This window comes from Pagrus pagrus (assembly GCF_965226575.1).
Source record: "Pagrus pagrus genome assembly, chromosome: 11".
Classification (NCBI taxonomy): domain Eukaryota; kingdom Metazoa; phylum Chordata; class Actinopteri; order Spariformes; family Sparidae; genus Pagrus; species Pagrus pagrus.
Window position 1 is genome coordinate 293,368 of NC_140195.1, and position 19,323 is coordinate 312,690.

Genomic DNA, 19,323 nt, shown 5'->3' on the forward strand with positions numbered 1-19,323 from the left:
ATGAATATGAGCATGAAAATTGTCCAGTTAGTGCAAAAAATGAGAAATTAGTTATGTGTAGAGTTTTTATTGGACAGTGAGGTCTACTGGAGCAGGAAGGACCTCTCCTTCACACACTTGGACCTGCGGTACCTCTCCTTCACACACTGAAGGAGCTGCCCGGTGCTGTGATAGTGGCCTGCAGGGGGCGGGACTCCTTCACCAGCAGCGATGACAGCTTGTCCATCATCCTGCTCTCTCCCACCACCTGCACTGGGTCAAGAGGGCGTCCCAGGATGGAGCTGGCCTCCCCCCCCCCTTCTACCTGCTGCCGAGATGCTGCTGCTCCAGCAGACTACTCCATAGAAGATGGCTGATGCCACCAGAGTCATAGAAAGAAGTCAGGAGTGCCCCCTGCACCCCAAAGGACCTGAGCTTCCTCAGCAGATGGAGTCTGCTCTGACCTTTCTGATAGGTTGCTGCAGTGTGATCAGTCCAGTCCAGTTTATCGTTCAGGTGGACTCCTGATACTTGTAAGATGTCACCATCTCAATGTCCGTTCCCTGGATGTTCACCTGTGTGCAGGTCAGATGTGAACACACAGACCTTGTGCTGTTGTTGTATATGAGGAAGATGTAAATTAGCTTACAGCTAATTAAAGCTCAGTGTGGTGCAGCTAACAGCTGATCAGTCAGACAAACAAATAAAAATGTCTTCAACATGTTTCTTTTATTTTCTACATCTCTTGTAATAATCTCTTTGTGTTGGATCTCACTGAACTCATCTGACAACATTAATGTTGGGGTCAACATTAATAAGGGTCAATGGATGGTTTCTTCTTTACGTTACTGATTTGTATTTATTGTATGTTTATAAATATTTACAATCATTTTATGACTGCAGCTCGTCCTGTTTCTGTTTTTACTGATTCCTACTTCTTTACTTTGCTGAAGCCAAACTGAAACTGACGCCTCGTTCATGTGAACATTATGATGACGTCGGATTCTGATTGAAGAACTTCATCAGTTTTTATAACATCATCTGTGTCGCACTACAAATATACATCTGAATTAATATAAGAGGCACATAACAAGACCTGTAGTGACAAACAATCAACAGGAACATAAATACATATAAATATAGACTGTGTCATTACACTATTGTTCATGCTCAAGTGCACATGTATGTGAAGGACAATGTAAAGAGAGGTCAGAGGTCAACACCCTGACTGGTAACAGGAAAGATGATGTATCTACAGTGTTTATATGCAAACATGTTCTACTACTGGCTAATTGTTTTATTTTATTGATTTTATTTCGCATTAAGTTTCATTAACTCTGATAATTATTGTCTCTGTATTGATGAGCTCACATTAACTTCATATTCAAATAAACAGATTTTGTTTTTCGTTTTTACAGATTTCAGAGCGTCCCCTGAACGCGTCAGTCTGACCGCTGACAGTTCACATCTCGCGGGACTACACCGCCCCTGCGTTGTGTTGACCTCAGCTCCACTCAGATCTCGCGGTGTTTGTTCACTGACGGCGCTTGGAAATGGAGTCGGAGGGGGCGGGGTGCAGCAGGACGGAGCAGAGATGTTTGGAGGCTTTTTTTTAATATAAAATTATTTATTTAAATAAAAATGGCCGCCGTGGAGAGCGGAGAGGAGAGACTGTAAGTGGGGTTTTTACATTTTATCCTCCGTTAAAGCGCCGCCGCTGCCGCCGCCTCCGACCGCCGCCGACTGTTTTCTGTCGTGTGTTTTATTGAAGTAAAAGTGCGTTGTTTTTTACCCCGGCCTGTCTCGGCGGAGCGGGGTTAGCGGGAATACGTCACCAACTTACTGCTAAGTCTGTACTTTAGCTGCTGGTGTAGCCGGAGCGCAGGGACGGACGTCAGCTTTAGCTTAGCCCGCTCTCCGTGCGCCGCCGGGCCGCTCTGACGTCCACACAACTCCCCGGGAAGTCGGGCCGGGGGTCGGCAGCGGTGTGTCCGTCACAAACATCACAGCCCCGGTCACCGGCGGTGTGTCCACCCGCCTCCGTCAGACAGGCAGGTGGCTAACAGGCTGCTAGCTCGTTAGCAAACACTGTGTGTTTTGATGTGAGGAGGAGAAAACAACCCGGAGTCAGGCTGTCGGAGTGTTTACACGGCTTCAATAACCCGGGTCAACCCCGCCACTGCTCACACACGCACATACGTCCCGTTATACGCCCCGCACCCCCCCCGCCGCCAGCTAGCTTAAACTGATAGTTACCCTCATTAGCAGGCAGCTGTGTGTGTGTGTGTGTGTGTGTGTGTGTCAGGGTTTCAGGCTGGACTCGAACCTGTGACTCGGTGTGTACAGGACAGTGTTGGTGTGTGTGTGTGTGTGATGGTGATGAAGCTGCAGGTAGAGGTACACACACACACACACACACACACACACAGGGGTTCCCAACTTGCGGGTCGAGACCCCACCGGGGTCACATGATGACTGAGGGTCAGCAGGAGGAAACAGACGTTGTAATGTTTTCCTCTTTTAAGTGATGGCAGCGACTACAAATACAAACACTAACCCTTTATTGATCAATCTGCTGATCATTTTCTTGATTAACTGGTTAAATCAATAATGTGTATAGATGTCAGAGCAGCGTGACGGCGGCCTTGTGCGAATCGTTCAGTCACTGAGACAGAAGAAACTGAAGAATTGTCAGATTTGAGGAGCTGGAAATGTCTTTTTTATTTTTGGGTCTTTTACTTGATAAATGACTCAGATGATGAGTTCAGTGACGAGGAGGACTGATGCTGCAGCTGCAGGTTGGGTTCTGCTCACAGATCACACAGCTGGTCTGGACCGGGACCTTCTCTGGACCTGCAGCTGCTCTCAGGAGGACTTGTTGGTCGTCGTGGTGTTTTTCTGGGAGGAAGCTGCTCGTCTGCTCGTAGTGATTCAGTCTCTTCACTTCCTGTCTGCTGCGACCTGAAACACGTCTGACATGTTGCTGTGAGTCTGTCTGTGACGGACACCAAACAGGAAAATATCAATTATTAAACATGAAAATGTAAAAAATAAAAAAACAACTAATTAAGTTTTGTAGATTAAAACGGATCAAACATGTTTCTAATCAGTCAGTTTGAACAGAAACAAATCAATAATATTATTTATTTGATGTGATTGTTAACAAACATCAGATTCAGAAGTTCATGTCAAATTTAAATATCTGCTTCACTGAAGTGTTTTTCACCTTATATTAATTCATTTATCATTTATTTTATCCAGCAGGTTGAAACTTCATTGATTATGTTTTCTGATTAATCAGTTTATCCTCAACTGTCACATTTTATCCAACCAGCAGTAAAATATTCTAAATAAACATTTGAAGTTAATATTTGTGATTATTGATTGTTGCAGATTAATTTACTAATAAATTAACTGAAGAACTTTGAGTTAATGAGCGAGTCACATGTTAAACAGTGAACAGTGAGTCCGTCAATAATAACTGATCTGATGCTTCTTACACTGAATAATGAATCAATTAATTTGAAATTAATCTGATTAATCGATAATGAAAATAAACAGAAGAACAAAGCAAAGGTCAGAATAAATAATTATAAAACACATCAAGTCAGAGAAAATAACTTCTGATTCCTGAAGATTTTGTGTTTGTGAATTAAGTGTTGAAGCAGAAACAGGCGTGATATCACTTCCTGTTTACCACCTGGACCAGACTTCCTGCTGTTCTCAGAAACGTCCCAGCGTCACATCGTCGTCACGTGACGACTGAAGTCAGAGCAGAACCACGAGGAACAGCTGATCTCACTCCATCTTTACATCAGAGTCTAAACTGAACTGTATCACATGACATCACGCTCGCTCTCCTCGCCATGTTGCTGCTTCACATCGTCATGAGACTGAAACACGACGTCGTTTGATTCTGTGGACACAAATATCACCAAGACGTCTGCTGCCCCCCCCACTCCGTCCAACAACTGTCTGTGTGTGTGTGTGTGTGTGTGTCTGTCTGTGTTGTTCAGGTGAAAGGTGAAAACATTGTTTTGTGAACAAGTTTAGCTCCGCCCACTCTCTCACCTCTACACAGTTGACCAATCACAGTTGGAGCTGGTTGTCAGTTTGACAGATTTGAAGAGTTGTAAAAAATTGATAGAGGCGACAAAACACCTTACAGCTATGCCATGTGACGTCATCAGTGATGTCATGTCTTTCCTCAGGGAGGAGGGTCAAGAGGGGGAGGAGGGACCTGTCGACCCCCAGCCCCCAGCCAGAGAGAGAGACAGGTCCCACAGCAAGACAAAGAAGACCCGCCGGGAGCGTCGCCATGCTGACCGGGGGGCGGACAGCGCAGCATCGGCCACATCCCCTACAGCTGCGCTGCAGTCACAGACGGGGGCGGAGCCACAAACACGGGTAAGATAGAACAGGTGGACTGAAAATACACTTGTTTGTGATGAGAAGCTGGTTTCATGTCACTTCCTTCCTGCAGGCGTCGGAGCCGGTGGCGGGCCCGTCAGAGGAGCCGGCATCGGAGTCGGCAGGTGGCAGTGAGTCCGCAGGTTCGCCCAGGCAGCGGCGCTCCATCATCCGGGACCGTGGGCCGCTGTACGATGACCCGTCGCTGCCCGAAGGCTGGACCCGCAAACTGAAACAGAGGAAGTCTGGTCGCTCAGCGGGGAAGTTTGATGTCTACCTGATCAAGTAAGCCACAGCCATCACTGACACCGTGTCTGTTTACTGTGAGGAGGAGGAGCCACATCACCGTGACGACTGTTGTTTTTATCTTCCTCAGCTCAGAGGGAAAAGCTTTTCGTTCCAAGGTGGAACTTATCGCTTACTTCCAGAAGGTCGGCGACACGACCACCGACCCAAACGACTTTGATTTCACCGTCACTGGACGTGGAAGCCCCTCCCGCCGCGAGAAGCGCCCACCTAAGAAACCGAAGGTGGTGAAACCATCGGGGCGAGGCCGTGGGCGGCCCAAAGGTACCATGCCACCACAAATAAACAGGAGTTCAGAGTGTTTCCTGTTTTCTTCAGTTGTTTGATGAACGTGTTGATATTTCTGTTTGTCTGTGTTTGTTTGTTTGTGTTTGTTCAGGCAGTGGGAAGATGCGGCAGGCTACAGAGGGCGTGGCCATGAAGCGCGTGGTTGAGAAAACTCCAGGCAAACTGCTGGTCAAGATGCCTTTTGGCAAGGCAGAGTCATCGACTGGCACCACCTCCACTGCCTCAAAGGTCTGATCAATCAATCAATCAATCAATCAAACATCCATAAACCTCAGACTGTTATCGTCTAAGGATCGAAGCAATAACCTGCGTGGCTCAAATATTATTTTCCCTGCAACCTCCTCTAATTGGTCCACACAGAGAGGCTGAGGAAACAAAACTCAACGTTCAGATACAGAAATATTTACGGACGCGTCTGTAACAGTGTTTGAATCCTGTCAGGACTCAGCAGGACGAGATGCTCAGTGCTGATGAAGGTTCTCAGCCATTCAGGTCCTGGTACCTCCAAGTGCTGAATTGTAGTCAGTTTGTTGAAGACATTTCACCTCTCCCTCTGTATGGGAGTGTCCTTACTTAATGTGGGAATGTCCTCACTTAATGTGGGAATGTACTTACAGAGTGTGGGAATGTCCCTACAGAGTATGGGAGTGTCCTTACACCATGTGGGAGTGCCCTTACTTAATATGGGAGTGTCCTCACGGAGTGTCCTTACATAGTGTGGGAATGTCCTTACTTAATGTTGGAATGTCCTCACACAGTGTGGGAGTGTCCTCACACAGTGTGGGAGTGTCCTTACACAGTGTGGAGTGTCCTTACAGATTGTGGGAGTGTCCTAACAGATTGTGGGAGTGTCATTACACATTGTGGGAGTGGCCTTACTGTGTGTGGGAGTGTCCTTACACACCGTCAGTTATCAGTATTCTTCACTTCATCTGTCATGTTGATGCAGAAAGTACAGTTAGTGCTTGATGACTACCTGTTTTTAAAAAGCTGTGACAGTCTTGCTGCTAAAGCTTCTTGTCAATGTGGTCTGTCTCCCTGCAGGTCGTGTCTCCTGCCCTGGTGCCTAAGTCCCGTCCCGGCAGAAAGCGGAAATCAGAACAGGAACTTCCAGCCCCACCACAGACCGCCCCCAAGAAACGGGGCAGGAAACCAGCCTCGGCCTCGGCAACATCACCGGCTGCCACTGCATCCACCTCCTCGGCATCGGCCTCCGGTAGCTCCACAGCTGGGAGCTACACTGCAGCTGCCATTATAGCTGCCGAGGCCAAACGGAGAGCAGCCAAGGAGTCTTCCACCAAACCTGTCGTCCAGGAAACAGCCCTGCCAATCAAAAAACGCAAAACGAGAGAGACGGTGGAGGAGAGGGAGAGTGGTCAGACTCCCGTGGCCACAACAACTGAAACTGAGCGAAGGGTCACTGCAGAGGTGGAGGGAGGTAAAGGTGAGGGAGCTCCGACCACAGAGCCTCAGCCCGCCCCCTCTGAGCAGGGCCAATCACAATCACAGAAGCAGCCGACTGCTTCAGATGAAAGCCAATCACATGGACACAAGTTGCATAAAGGGAGGAAGCACAAGGAGAAAACAGGAGTAGCAGGAGATGGAGGAAGCAGAGGAGACGAAGCAGATGAAGATGTAGGTGATAAAGGTGGAGACGGAGGAGGAAGGAGTAGCAGCAGCAGCAGTAGCATTAGCCCATCAAAAAGCCACAAAAGGAAGGACCGGCCGCCTCACAAACATCACCATCATCATCACCACCACCATCATCATCATCGCCACCAACATTCCTCCGCCTCCACACTGGATCAGCCTCCTCCTCCTCCTCCTGCTCCAGCCTCTGGACACCCAGCACCCTCCAGCCAGTCCAGGACTGAAGTCGAGCCCCAGATGGTGCCTCAGCTCGCCCCCCAACACTCCCAGCACACCCAGCAAGCTCCTCCCAGACCACAGTCCAAGTCTACAACTCAGCCCCCGTCTGAACCTCGGCATCCTCCCCCTCAGCCACGCCACCAGCCCCGTCCCCAGCAGCATCCTCAGACTCAGTCTCCCAGTCATCACCAAGCCCAGCCTCGATACCCGGCACCCCAGCCCTCTCCGACCAGGCATGTGATACCCCAGCCACGGCCCCAGCAACCCCCATCCCAGACCCATGGTCAGCCACAGGTCTCTCCCCAAAAACCTCAGTCACAGTCTGTCCACTCCCCAGCCCAGCACCGAACCCAGCTTCAAGCTCCACATCCGCCTCAGTCCCCATCCATCCTGCACATTCATCCGCCCCAAATAAGGCATCCACACCCGCAGGCTCAGTCCCCCACAGCTCTCCAACCTCAAACCCAGCCCAGGCACCCCTCTCAACCCCAAACCCAGCTCAAGCAACAATCTCAAACCCAGACCCGGCAGTCACTGCAGCCACAGCCCCAAACCAGGACCCCAGCGCAGCTTCAGACTCAATCTCAGTCCAGAATCCCGGCCCAATCTCAGGCCCAACTGCAGCCTAGAACCCATGCTCAAATGCAGCCCAGAACCCCTTCCCAAATTCAACCCCAGTCCAGGACCTCAGGCCAGCCTCAATCTCAACCCCAGCCCAGAACCTCTTCCCAAATCCAGCCTCAACCCCAGTCCAGGACGGCAGCCCAGCCTCAACCTCACCTGCAACCCAGACATCAAGCGCAGCCCCAACAGCAGACGAGGCATCCATCGCAACAGCAACACCAGACTCAGTACAGACCACAACCCAGACAATCTCTCTCCCAGCCAAGGCCACCACAGTCCCAAGCACAACCACACTTCCAGCGGATTCAAACACAGCCGCGCCCCCAACCCCACCTTCAGCTCACCAGGCCCCTTGTGCAGCACCTTTCATCCCACCGACCATCTCCCAGCCTGTCCAGGTCCAACCTGGTCCCAGGTCAGCAGAACCAGAGCGAACAGCCCCAGGATCTGAGTACCACACGGCCCGGCCGAGGGAGCCTGCTGCCAGGCCGAGAGGCCAGCATGGAAGGCGTCAGGGCGGAAGGGAGAGGGGAGCCGGTCGTGGCATCAGAAAGCAGAGAGGTCTTAGGAGGTGATAGAGGGTCAAACAGCACCTCCAGGCCTCTTGGATCTGCAGGAGTAGCGGGGGTCGGACTTGTCCCCGGGGGCGACGGCAGGGGTCGGCTCCGGGCGGAGCCAGAGGCAGCAGGTGAGGGCAGGGAGCTCAGAGACATCGTACCCCAGTCTGCCGTCCCCTGCCCCAGCCGAGAAGAAACGGTAGAGTCACGGACGGTCGTCAGCGAAAGAGTCAGCTGATTGATCGGCTGATGGACAGGCTGACTGATCGGTAGACTGACGGACGGTGTCAGCACCAGGTGGAGGAGTGACGGAGCTGCTCGCTGAGGTTTAATGATTTTACACTGTTTTCAGATGGAAGGAGCGCCGTGGACTGTTGCAGCTTCGACTCCGTCTGATTCTGTCTGGAGACTGTAAAGTTCTGGATGTGAGAGCCGACCTGGCGCTGAGGGACAGCTGAGAGGAGGACGGATTGTGTCTTTTTCTAGGAAAAACAAACAAAAAGGAAAAACGATAAACAAGTGTGTGTGTATATATAATCAAAAGGCAGCTGTTGTGTCCCGCTAGTCTCCGTGGGGAGGGGGGGAGTAGTTTGGAACTAAAAACCAACGCTTAACAACACATTACTCTGAACGAAACGTTGCTTCCGGAATATAACCTCTTTTTTTATTTCGTATTTTGATAGTTTATTGTTTTGTCTCTGTTATACAGCTTTAAACTCTGATATTATCGACTGACGGCCCCTTACTCATCGTCGTGCTGCTGACTGACAGTCTTTTATTTAAGTCCTGCTCTTTGTCGTGTTGGCTGACAGTCCCTTACTGAAACTGGTCCCTGAGGTGATGTGGGGCGGCGGTTTGCACCTTTAACTCTTTGTTTTATTTCTCGTTTTCCATGAAGTCCCTGAAGACGAGGGTCGGTCACGTTTCAGTCCTCTTCCAGACTGCCCCCTGCTGGTAGCGAATCTGATGATAGAGTACAACTCTACACAGACCTCAGTGTGTATCTGAAACCCGTTGTCACAACTGAAGGAGTCCTTGATTCATCCTATCATACACTGAGACAGTCAGTTGTTTGATAAGAAAACCTCGAGTCCTCCTCAGTCTTCTGATTTCTAACGCAGCCAGTTGTTCTTCCGAGTTAGAGATTCTTCCACGCTCGTCTTCATTCAGTCTGTTAGTTTTAGAGTCTTTTTGTTTCCAAAGGAAGCTTTTAATATCAAACCAAACCCACTTTTACAGTAGCTTTATTTTAGTTCTTAGTCTTAATGAAAGAGTGGGATATGGAGTCATTTTTATCGTGTCTTCGTGTTGAATGTCTGGAACAGTTTGCACTCCTCCAGTTTGTACAATCAACCGCCTGCATGTCGCTCAGAGAAGCTGCAGGCCTTCAACCGCAGCAGCAGGTACGCAGAGGTCGACCTCGTCAGGGTTCACCGTCGGTCTGCAGGAGTCGAACCCTGAACGAGCTCTGATTCAGCTTCATGTGGAGTCAGATGTGCTGGAGACTGAGACGAAACGTTCAGTGAGCAGAAACTTCTGTGAGGCCACATGTGAGAGCTGAGAGCAGAACAGAACCAGAACAGACGGTCCGAAAGTCTGAAAACATGTTCAAGAAGCTGGTTATTGTTGTTTAATGAAAAGGTTCCAGTCACGTAAAGTTTGTGATCCTCATGAAACGTTGCTTCATTTCATTTCAGTGTGATGAGATTAAGATTCAGTTGGACCTGAATGTAAGCGTCACCTGTTGGGCCCCGCCCTCTGAATAATGTCCGTGTGCCTTGTCAGCGTTTTCATTGGTCCAAACGACTTGAAGTTTTAACGACTTTCACTTTTTTAGTTTAACAGTCAGATGCTGGGCGGAGGTGGATCCGTGGATGTGTTATAAACACTGGATGTCAGACTCAAAGATGGCCGCCAGTCACACGCTCAGTAGAGCTGACTCGACATTTAAGACTTCACACGTCAGATCTGAGAACGTTTGTTCATTTTAAAGCTTCAAATTAAAAAGACAAACAGAACGGAGCAGCGTCGTCTCCTCCTGGTTCAAAGGCTCATTACAGTGAAGTGATGTCATCTCTGAACCTACAGACTGTTGTTGACTCATTAAATCCACATTACTGATCATTATTGATCAGATGTCTCATTGTGATCCGATTTTAGAGACCTGACAGTGTTTGATATTGTGGCTCAGTCCTGTCTTCGATTTAGAGGATTTAAAACAGATATGAATCACATTAGAGATCAAACCTTCCATATGACCCTCTGAGCTCTCAGTCATGTGACCTCACGGACGCTGATCGAACGCAGCTGCCTCCTCAGCACACCTGACATCGATACTCTTCAGTTTTTGCACCTTGGTGGTCACTCGACTCTTCGGGGAAGCTCCAGCACTTTAGCACTGACGTTGGAAAATTGAGCTTTTCGCCCCTCAACCAGAAAATAATCAACAAGTGAATGTCTTCATCCCGGATCAAATTAATGTGCCTCGTTCTGAACAGTGCTCGTCCACTCACCTAATGACGTCACATCACGGTGACCTCACACAGGTGACCTCTGCGTACGTGCCGCTCCACCCGGTCTGCTCAGAGCAGTGACCCTGTTAGCAATCAAACGTCCCTCTGTGAACGGACTCACTCCACAGGACTCGACCCGGCACAAACTACAGTAACCAGCCACCATATTGCATGTTCCAGAGTTTAGTGCCTATAATATTGTGCGTCTTGCCAGAAGCCACCATGTCAGCCAAGCCATGTTGTGTTTCTAGACTTAGTAGTGATGTGTGTGGTGACTTCATAGTTGCTAATATTGAGGATGAATATTCTGCTTTTACTCTGGTTGGAATTCAGTGGAAACTCCAATACACTGTCGCTGTAGACAAAACTAGTTTTTACCTGTTTTCTTATTTTTCTTTCTAACTAAAAGCGTTTGTTGTCCCTGATGTGTTCTCGTCTGACTGATTGTAGCTCGCACACAGAAACACCTCCACACTGAGGCAGCCAATCACAGAGCTGTTTGCCATCAGCTGTTTCAAGAGTTCAATGTACAAACTAGGGCTGGATCAACTGCCCGGAGGCTCCAGAGGGCCCTGATGGCTCCTGATGGCTGGCTCCTGATGGCTGGCTCCTGATGGCTGGCTCCTGATGGCTCCTGAGGGCCCTGATGGCTCCTGAGGGCCCCGATGGCTCCTGATTGCTCCTGATGGCTCCTGAGGGCCCCGATGGCTCCTGATTGCTCCTGAGGGCCCGATGGCTCCTGATTGCTCCTGAGGGCCCTGATGGTTCCTGATGGCTCCTGAGGGCCCTGATGGTTCCTGATTGCTCCTGAGGGCCCGATGGCTCCTGATTGCTCCTGATGGCTCCTGAGGGCCCCGATGGCTCCTGATTGCTCCTGAGGGCCCTGAGGGCTCCTGAGGGCTCCGGCAGCTGCAGGTTCACTATGAGTCAGTGTCCTCAGGACGTCTGAACAGAGCCACATTTTTAAAAAGTGTAAAACATGAAAGCTGCTTCTTGGTTATAATAAACTGCATATAATCAATAGTTAGATTGTTTATCCCGTCAAATAAATGATCACCAATTAATATCAATACCCCCCACCACACACACACACACAATCCTCTTTTTCTCTGATGTTCAGTCCACTACCATGTCTGTAAACTACATTAGCTTAGCACGAAGACTGGGAACAGTAAAAAAAGGGGGGGGGGGCTAGCTTAGCTTAGCATAAAGAATGGAAACAGAGAAACAATTAGCTTAGCTTAGCATAAAGACTTGAGACAGCGGGAAACAGGGGGCCTGGCCCTGTCCGAAGCTAACAGACCTGGGCTCCCAGCAGCTCTAAAACCGATCAACATTTTATGTTTTTGTTTGGATCCTTGACAGGAAGTCCTGGTCTCACTGTTTCCTGGAGTGTTGCTAGGCAACAGACATATCTTAACTGTCAGTAATAAAATGAAAAAGTGTTTTTTATAAAATATTGAACTTGTTCTTTGTAACTTACATGATGAGTTATTATTACCTACAAAACACCTCATCAGGTCACATGATCACACCTCCCATGATGCACTGCTGCCACCTGCTGGCGTCACTGAGTCTGCGCAGCTGTTCAGACTGAAGTCCCGTGGATGTGACGTCACGTGTCTCCTCTAAAGATCAGAAACTGTTTATATTTACAGTTCAACAAACAGGAAGTCACGTCAACACACAAACCTTAATCTGTTTTAATGTGTTTAATGTTTATCTGAATCCAGACTCCTGCTGAACGGTTCCGTTACATATTAAAGTTCTATAATGCGGCGGTCTGAAGCTGAACAGAGTCAGATCAGAGTCGTGACCTCTCGGTGACCTGTGACCAGGTGAAAACGTGGCTCTGTGATTGGCTGAGCGGACTGACCTGCAGACAGGTGAAGATGGCGGCTCCGGTGGCCGCGGTGCTGCTGCTCCTGCTGCTGCTCGGAACCTCCGGGTCCGGGCCGGACTCTGAGCGCGGCAGGGTGGAGCTGCGGCGCGTGCGGAGCCTCGCCGCTCAGCCCAGGTATGGAGCGTGTTGGGCGCGAGTCTTGGAGCACCTGGACAGGCGCTGCAGGGACCTGACGTCAGAGAGCCAGAGCCGGATCGCGCTGGGATTCACCATGTGTCACCTGAGCAGGTAACTCAGAGCCAGGAGTCAGTTAGTAACGAGCTGCTGCAAGTAATCCAACAGTACTTCAGTAATCCACTGTGAAAATACTCCGTTACAAGTAACAGTCCTGCATTCAGACCGTTACTCCAGTAGAAGTACAGTAAAGTACTCTCAGGACGGTGACTCGAGTATTTATACTTTATTTATTGATTAAACTCGGTGAGACGTTCAAGTGACTCCTGTTAAAACCAGTTTCCAGCCCTAAAGAGAAGCTGGATGATTGACGAGTCATTAAAACAGAACTGATGATCAGTTACAGATCACAGAATCAACTTATTGATCACTTGACTCATCTTCAGCTTTATGAACTGTTGGTTGTTTGATGTTCAGTGTGAGAAACGTCATCATGAAGATTAAACCAACACTTAGATATGTTTATATATTTAACACCTGAAGCTGCCGCACTGAGACGTAGTACTTTATGTTCTTGTACTGTGAATGAAAGACTTTAACTTGTAATATAGTATTTTACAGTGAGGTATTACTAAAAGTATCAGATTATTTCTTCCACCACTACATGTACTGCAGGTACCACAGCAGCCTGCTGGTGACTGGAGTTTAAAGAGAGAGTAGATATTGTATCCATAATAAAACTAATAATCAATATAATAATAATAAATATAGATACTATAATAATCAACAACGAGTTGATTGTAACAATAAATAGTTTCTATTTTAATTTATTTAAAGCTCTGGTCTACGATTTGAAAGATTTGTTATTATTATTACCATCATTTAGATGGTGGTTCTGGTCCAATAGTACCACCTACACAATGTGAAGAGTAAAAGGAACCAGATGAATCCATTCTCTCTAGCGCCTGCAAAACTATAAAGAAATTGACCAATAGGAGCATCCGGCCCGGATGGCTCCTATTGGATCAATTTTCCGATCCAATCCTCGCTCACTCTCCTGCTCCTGCTCACGTCTGGTCCCGACCCACTTCCGCATTTGAAACTACAAGCGGACAAGAGGTTTGTTTTGCCCTGAGCAGTTCAGCTGCCTCTGCTCGCCCCACCGACAAAGAGTCAAAGAGAGAAAGTGTCACTGAAAAGACACAAAGCGAGATGTGAAACAAAGAGGGCTCAAACCGAGTAAACATCGGGTCATCATCTGAACGGTGGCCAAAGGTCCGTGAAGAGATGGACCCGGTGCTGATACAGCGAGTTTCTGTTGAGCAGGTAACCTTCGTCTTTATTGTGGATGTTGACACAGATAAGTTTCATGCCGATGCTGCTGATGACTGTGAAGCTGCCGTTAGTTTGTTTCTGTTATTAGACGGTGTCTGTCTCTGCAGTGTTGTCAACACTTGTTTACTTGTTCGACGGAGACGTTAGCCTCTATGCTAGCATTGTAAGCTAACAACAAGCTAACATTGCTAACATGTTTACACCAAATCAGCCTAGTTATTTGCTCGTGGCAGCTAAATGAAGCAGCAAGTGAGATGAATGAATGGATGAATGAAACCCCAACGTGAAGCGGACGGGTTTCAGATTTATTTCCGGATTTTTATTTTATTTGTCCGGATTTATTTCTCCATAACAACCTCTCGCCCGGTCACTGCTCAGCTGTTTTGCTAACCCTCCTCCCGGTCCTGTCCGTTTGTGTTCAACGAAGCCTTTGCTGAATCAATATGATGGATTATCATACACGCGTTACGATGTGTGTATTTGTGTGTCTTATCTGTCATAAACAAGAGATCACGGTTCACGGCACGTTTGTGTCGCGGTGCTGCTCAGACAGCAGCTGGGACACACACAGCTGGTCCGAGGCTCATGACGGTTTGTTTTTCAGCCACGATGTGGAAGCGATCGTTGTGATGAAAGCTGGCGGCAGCATCTGTGAGTCTCTTGGCCCTCAGTAACTTTTAGAAGTGGCTAACTTAGCTGTTGATAAATAGTAACTTATTACGTAGCTGTAGCATGCTAATGACGTTACGCTAGCTTGGCTGTGGAGCTCAGCTGTGGACATTGTAATGACTTACAAGAGTTACGTGAGTTTCAACGTGCACTGTAATAACTTTACCTGTGAATCCCACATCGTTACTCTGCAGTCACAGCTGCTGTATTTGGTTTCTGCCGGCTCGTTGCTCTCAGTGCTTGTTGTGGGGGGGGGGGGGGGGGGGGCTCCGAGGGGAGAGCGGTACGAGCTTGGAGGGGAGGGATGTGTGTGGGGGGGGGGATGTGTGTGGGGGGGGGGTGCTTTTTCAAACCTTTCTCAGATCGTAGACCAGAGATTTAAGTTTAAAATCAGAATCGGCCTGAAAAACTGAATATGTGAAAAAAAAGCAGCTCCTCCACTGACGCCATCAAACCATCATTGATCAATAAACTGTATTGATCTTGTGTTTACAAACATCATGTGACGACTTTATGATTGTGTGATTGTAAAATGAATGAATTAATGAAATAAGATCATTAAAAGAAGAGAATCTGAGCTGACGTGACATCTGTGGTTCAGTTCTGCTCTCTGTCAGCTCAGGCAGGGATTTCCCATCATGCCCTGAGGGGTCAGAGGTCAGCAGGTGTACAGGCGCGATGGATGCCATCGCCTTTAACGCCTACACCGAGTTCTTCACCCACACACACTCCATCTGCCACCACCTGCAGGCTGAAGCCTGGCAGAGCCGGGCAGAGAACACCATGTACAGGTGAGACACACACAGGTAACACACACACAGGTAACACACACACAGGTGGGACGCACAGGTAACACACACACAGGTGAGACACACAGGTAACACACACACCTGTCCCACACAGTAACAGGAAGCTGTCATGTAACTGCAGTTGGCCCAGGACCTGATGTCATCAATCATGTGATTGTCTGTGTGTGTGTGTGTGTGTGTGTGTGTGTGTGTGTGTCAGGTTAACAGAGAGTTCAGCAGGTGTAGCTGAGCAGCTTCAGTCCACCAGGCAGATGGCTGAGGAGCTCATAGAAGCCCAGAGTGCTGCCTTACAGGCCCAACAGGAGATCCTGAACAATGGAGAGGAGCTGAGAGTCACCCTGCGAGACTCGACCCAGGGTAAATATCCCGCCTCAGCAACAGAGAGCCTGAGGTACCTACACTGGTTCAGACACACAACCTGACAGACACCACCCAGGGAACAAAACACCAACACCTTTTAATATGTCAAGTGATTTCTGCCCTCCACCTGTCTGTCTCTGTCTCCACCTGTCTGTCTCTACCTGTCTGTCTCTGTCTCCACCTGTCTGTCAGGTCTGCGGGCGGTGTTCTCGGAGCTCAGCAGTGTCTCCAGGGCGCAGCAGGTGGCGCTGTCTGAACTCTTCAACAGAGTTTCCTTCCTGCAGAGTTTCCTGCTGACGGAGGCGAAGTGTCTGAGCTCCATCTGCTACAACGCTGCTGCTCTGTGCACCTCCTACCTGCTCACCTCCACCCAACGCTCCTCCAGAGCCAGGTGACTCCTCCCCCTGCAGACAGCCAGGTGACTCCTCCCCGTGCAGACAGCCAAGTGACTCCTCCCCCTGCAGACAGCCAGGTGACTCCTCCCCCTGCAGCTAGTCAGGTGACTCCTCCCCCTGCAGACAGCCAGGTGACTCCTCCCCCTGTAGCTAGCCAGGTGACTCCTCCCCCTGCAGCTAGCCAGGTGACTCCTCCCCCTGCAGCTAGCCAGGTGACTCCTCCCCCTGCAGACAGCCAGGTGATTCCTCCTGGTGAAGTTCTTGGAGCTGTCAATCCTTTATTTATTTTGTGTGTGTGTGTGTGTGTGTGTGTGTGTGTGTAGGCTGGTGTTGTTGGCTCAGGTGTGTTTGAACTTCTACCTGGAGAGGAGGATCTGTCACTTTGTGCTGAGTTCTGATCATCCGGACCACAAACATGCGGTGAGTCTGATGTCTGTTGTTGTAGTCCTGTGGATGTGTTGTAGTTTGTTGTGTGACACCTGGTGTGTTCTCTGTGTGCAGGAGCTCATCAGTGTGTATGTGAGTGTGTTGCGGAGGTTCATGGTGTGTGTCGGAGTGTGTGTTCTGCTGTGTGTGTGTGTTCGGTACAGAGATCCGGTGCAGCAGAACCTGGAGGTCCTGCAGCAGCTCAGAGAGACTCAGAGAGGCCTGCAGGAGGCACTGCAGCGCACAGGTGACCTTTAGTCTGAAGAAGTAGCTCAAGGAGTCAGCTGATCACAGCGGCACCTGGTGGAGGTTACAGGAACTGCAGCCTAACACACTTCTGTCTCTCTGTCTGTCTGCAGAGCGTTTCAGGCAGCAGAGAGAGAATCAGCTAAATGTGAAGGTGAGATCAAACATGAACCTGTAATGATACACTTCCTGTGATGTCATTTCCTGTCACATCAGCCTGACCAATCAAATCTCTTCCAGAGGAAATCAGAGAGCAGAAGAAGAGCGGAGACGCCCCGGCGGAGGAGGGAGATAAAAAGAGAAGAAGAACAACAACAACAAGAGGAGGAGTCTTCACCCACAGACGGCTCAAACCTGTCTCACCTCTCGCACGTCGGTCAGTACCTGTCTTATCTCTCACACATTGCTTAGGACCTGTCTCACCTCTCAGTACCTATCTCACATCTTTGTCCACCTGTACCTCTCTGTCTGCAGGCTGGGAGTCAAACAGTCTTCTCAGCAGCACAGTGATGAGCTCATCAGCTGACGTCACCCTGCAGTCAGACATTACCCACAATGCCTCAGTGCAGAGTCCAGGCAGTCGTCCCCGTCACTCCTCCTCCCCTCTGGTCTACAGCGTCCTGGTGGAGGACAAACAGGTAAATGTAATCAGATTACAGAATCCTAACATCTTCACCTGTTCCGCTCTGACATCACAGTGATGATGTCACAGGGAACAGTCGCCTGATTGGTCAACAGCTGCAGCAATTAAAAAACACAAGGTAAACTAGAGTGTGACTGTAACCAATCAACTGCCCTCTCTCCTGTATGTTTCCTTCATCATCACCACCACCATCTTATTCATCATCATCATCATCATCATCACCACCTGCTCCTCCTGATTGGTCAGCCTCGTTACAGCCTGCGGAGCAGAAGATCAGAGACTCACTGATCGTCTTCATCTTCCTGTTTGTTTTAAACAAGTTTGAATATCAATAAAACTGAATTTTACTTTGAAACTGAGAAATGTGATGACACACACACACACACACACACACACACACACACACACATAGACACACTCACACACACACTCACACACACATACATATACACACACACATATATACATACACACACATACACACATACATATACACACACATATATACATACACACATACATATACACACACACACATACACACACATATTATGGCGGTAGAATCGTGTCATAATGCGTGCGCACCTATCAACTGAACGTGTCACACGCGTGTGCTTTGACGCCTGCGCAGCGAGCAGCGCCTGACGTGTAATGTAGTTTCCTCATTGACTTATAATGGTCCCCCGTTCACACGCACGTTCACGCGTATGACTGCTGCACGCCGGTAATCACACGACGCGTAGTGACTACGCGTAACATTCATGCGTTTTTATGCGAACGCACGCATTAACGCACGCATGAAGATAATTGAACATTTTTGTCACACGCTCACATGTAGGCGGAAATGACGTGCGCAAACTATGTCACGCGTAACAAGATGCTGCGTGCGTACGAAGCAGCGTGCGCACGTCTGTCTGTCACTGTTTGACAAATGTTGTCACGCGTTCACACACGCGTGCGGTCGCAGTTTCTGATGTGCGACCGGAAGTTGATCTGCACCGTGCGCAACACACCGCGTACGTGAACGCCTCGCGTAGTTGGCCTTTTCATTTTATTGAAGTGTCGTCAACCAGGGGAGGCAGCAGTGAGCCAGACACTGCTGCCAGAATTATAAAAGAAGAATGAGAAGGAGGAGAAGTGTTTTTTTTGTTATATATATATGTATGTATAAAAAACGCTGCTGCTCGAGTCCTCAGTGGGACCAGGACGGTGGATCATTGATAAAAGTGCGTGCTTCCCCCGCCCCTCCCAACAAAAGTCCTGGGAGTGTGTTGCAGCTGTTCAGGTGCACAAACCTAACGCACCTCTCCAGCGGTCCCAGCAGTTCTCAATGAAGTGATTACCTGCGGGGGGCGTGGTTAACTTACAAATGTTTGTCATTGATTTTGTGTCTCATGTGAGAAACAAAGTAAAAGAAACAGCAACAGAACACTTTCTCTGTCTTCATGGAACAAATGAATCATGTCATGTAAAAGTCTGTATGTCTGTATCTCGTATTGATCGATGGCTTCATCTACTGGATGAACATGGAACACAGAACAACTACGCGAGGCGTCTAAGTACGCGGTGTGTTGCACACGGTGCAGATCAACTTCCGGTCGCACAGTCAGGTGTTGAACGCTGACGGTTGTCATCAGAACTGGAGATCATAGTGTTCTGACCGTGTCCAGCAGCTCTTAACAGAACTCAACAGAACTGTCTGTGGACTGGTAACAGTCTGTGGAGCAGTGAGTGTGGAGCCCCCTGCTGGCTGACACACTCCACTCAGGAGAGTCTGAAACTTTGATTAGACTGTGAGAAGTGTTGAAATAAAGGATGTGATGAGACACAGCAGCTCAGGGACACTGAGGGACACTGAGGGACAGGAAGAGGACAAT

At 48.9% G+C, this 19,323-nt stretch overlaps 3 protein-coding genes and 1 long non-coding RNA gene across 9 annotated transcripts; 2 read left to right on the forward strand and 2 right to left on the reverse strand.

The window, feature by feature from the left end:
* The first annotated feature begins 1,496 nt into the window (after positions 1 to 1,496).
* Positions 1,497 to 10,971, forward strand: mecp2 (methyl CpG binding protein 2). 4 transcript variants are annotated; one of them, XM_084366356.1, is made up of 6 exons: positions 1,497 to 1,652; positions 4,170 to 4,386; positions 4,463 to 4,674; positions 4,766 to 4,959; positions 5,075 to 5,211; positions 6,028 to 10,971. In XM_084366356.1, exons 1-6 carry the CDS (start codon positions 1,621 to 1,623, stop codon positions 8,269 to 8,271), a joined length of 3,036 nt encoding a protein of 1,011 aa, XP_084222482.1. In that variant the 5' UTR covers positions 1,497 to 1,620; the 3' UTR covers positions 8,272 to 10,971. The 4 variants fall into 4 exon arrangements, with proteins under 4 accessions (XP_084222482.1, XP_084222484.1, XP_084222483.1 ...); XM_084366358.1 differs by having other exon boundaries at positions 4,191 to 4,386; XM_084366359.1 differs by lacking the exon at positions 1,497 to 1,652 and adding an exon at positions 2,181 to 2,964 and having other exon boundaries at positions 4,191 to 4,386.
* LOC311265053 lies at positions 8,438 to 12,485 on the reverse strand. The gene is made up of 3 exons (XR_014623531.1): positions 12,423 to 12,485; positions 12,048 to 12,174; positions 8,438 to 8,515 (listed from the first exon to the last, which is right to left on the reverse strand). It is a non-coding gene; the product is annotated as an uncharacterized lncRNA (long non-coding RNA).
* Positions 11,061 to 11,904, reverse strand: LOC311265052 (uncharacterized protein; the record flags this gene model as incomplete). Its single annotated transcript, XM_084366364.1, has 2 exons — positions 11,850 to 11,904; positions 11,061 to 11,491 (listed from the first exon to the last, which is right to left on the reverse strand). Exons 1-2 carry the CDS (start codon positions 11,881 to 11,883, stop codon positions 11,061 to 11,063), a joined length of 465 nt encoding a protein of 154 aa, XP_084222490.1. The 5' UTR covers positions 11,884 to 11,904.
* Positions 12,265 to 17,801, forward strand: LOC311265050 (uncharacterized protein). 3 transcript variants are annotated; one of them, XM_084366360.1, is made up of 10 exons: positions 12,265 to 12,677; positions 15,185 to 15,358; positions 15,576 to 15,733; positions 15,929 to 16,127; positions 16,455 to 16,551; positions 16,633 to 16,804; positions 16,917 to 16,957; positions 17,044 to 17,179; positions 17,278 to 17,441; positions 17,693 to 17,801. In XM_084366360.1, the coding sequence occupies exons 1-10, from the start codon at positions 12,439 to 12,441 to the stop codon at positions 17,732 to 17,734; spliced, it is 1,422 nt and encodes a 473-aa protein (XP_084222486.1). In that variant the 5' UTR covers positions 12,265 to 12,438; the 3' UTR covers positions 17,735 to 17,801. The 3 variants fall into 3 exon arrangements, with proteins under 3 accessions (XP_084222486.1, XP_084222487.1, XP_084222488.1); XM_084366361.1 differs by having other exon boundaries at positions 12,587 to 12,677; positions 15,169 to 15,358; XM_084366362.1 differs by having other exon boundaries at positions 12,587 to 12,677; positions 15,190 to 15,358.
* Positions 17,802 to 19,323: the final 1,522 nt, after the last annotated feature.

Bases quoted from the DNA above. Each gene is read 5' to 3' on its own strand.
- LOC311265050 (XM_084366360.1), top strand. From the start codon at position 12,439: ATGGCGGCTCCGGTGGCCGCGGTGCTGCTGCTCCTGCTGCTGCTCGGA. The intron at 12,678-15,184 runs GTAACTCAGAGC...GCTCTCTGTCAG, and splicing joins ACCATGTGTCACCTGAGCAG to CTCAGGCAGGGATTTCCCAT. The intron at 17,180-17,277 runs GTCAGTACCTGT...CTCTGTCTGCAG, and splicing joins GTCTCACCTCTCGCACGTCG to GCTGGGAGTCAAACAGTCTT.
- mecp2 (XM_084366356.1), top strand. From the start codon at position 1,621: ATGGCCGCCGTGGAGAGCGGAGAGGAGAGACT. The intron at 4,387-4,462 runs GTAAGATAGAAC...TCCTTCCTGCAG, and splicing joins GGGCGGAGCCACAAACACGG to GCGTCGGAGCCGGTGGCGGG. The intron at 5,212-6,027 runs GTCTGATCAATC...GTCTCCCTGCAG, and splicing joins CCACCTCCACTGCCTCAAAG to GTCGTGTCTCCTGCCCTGGT.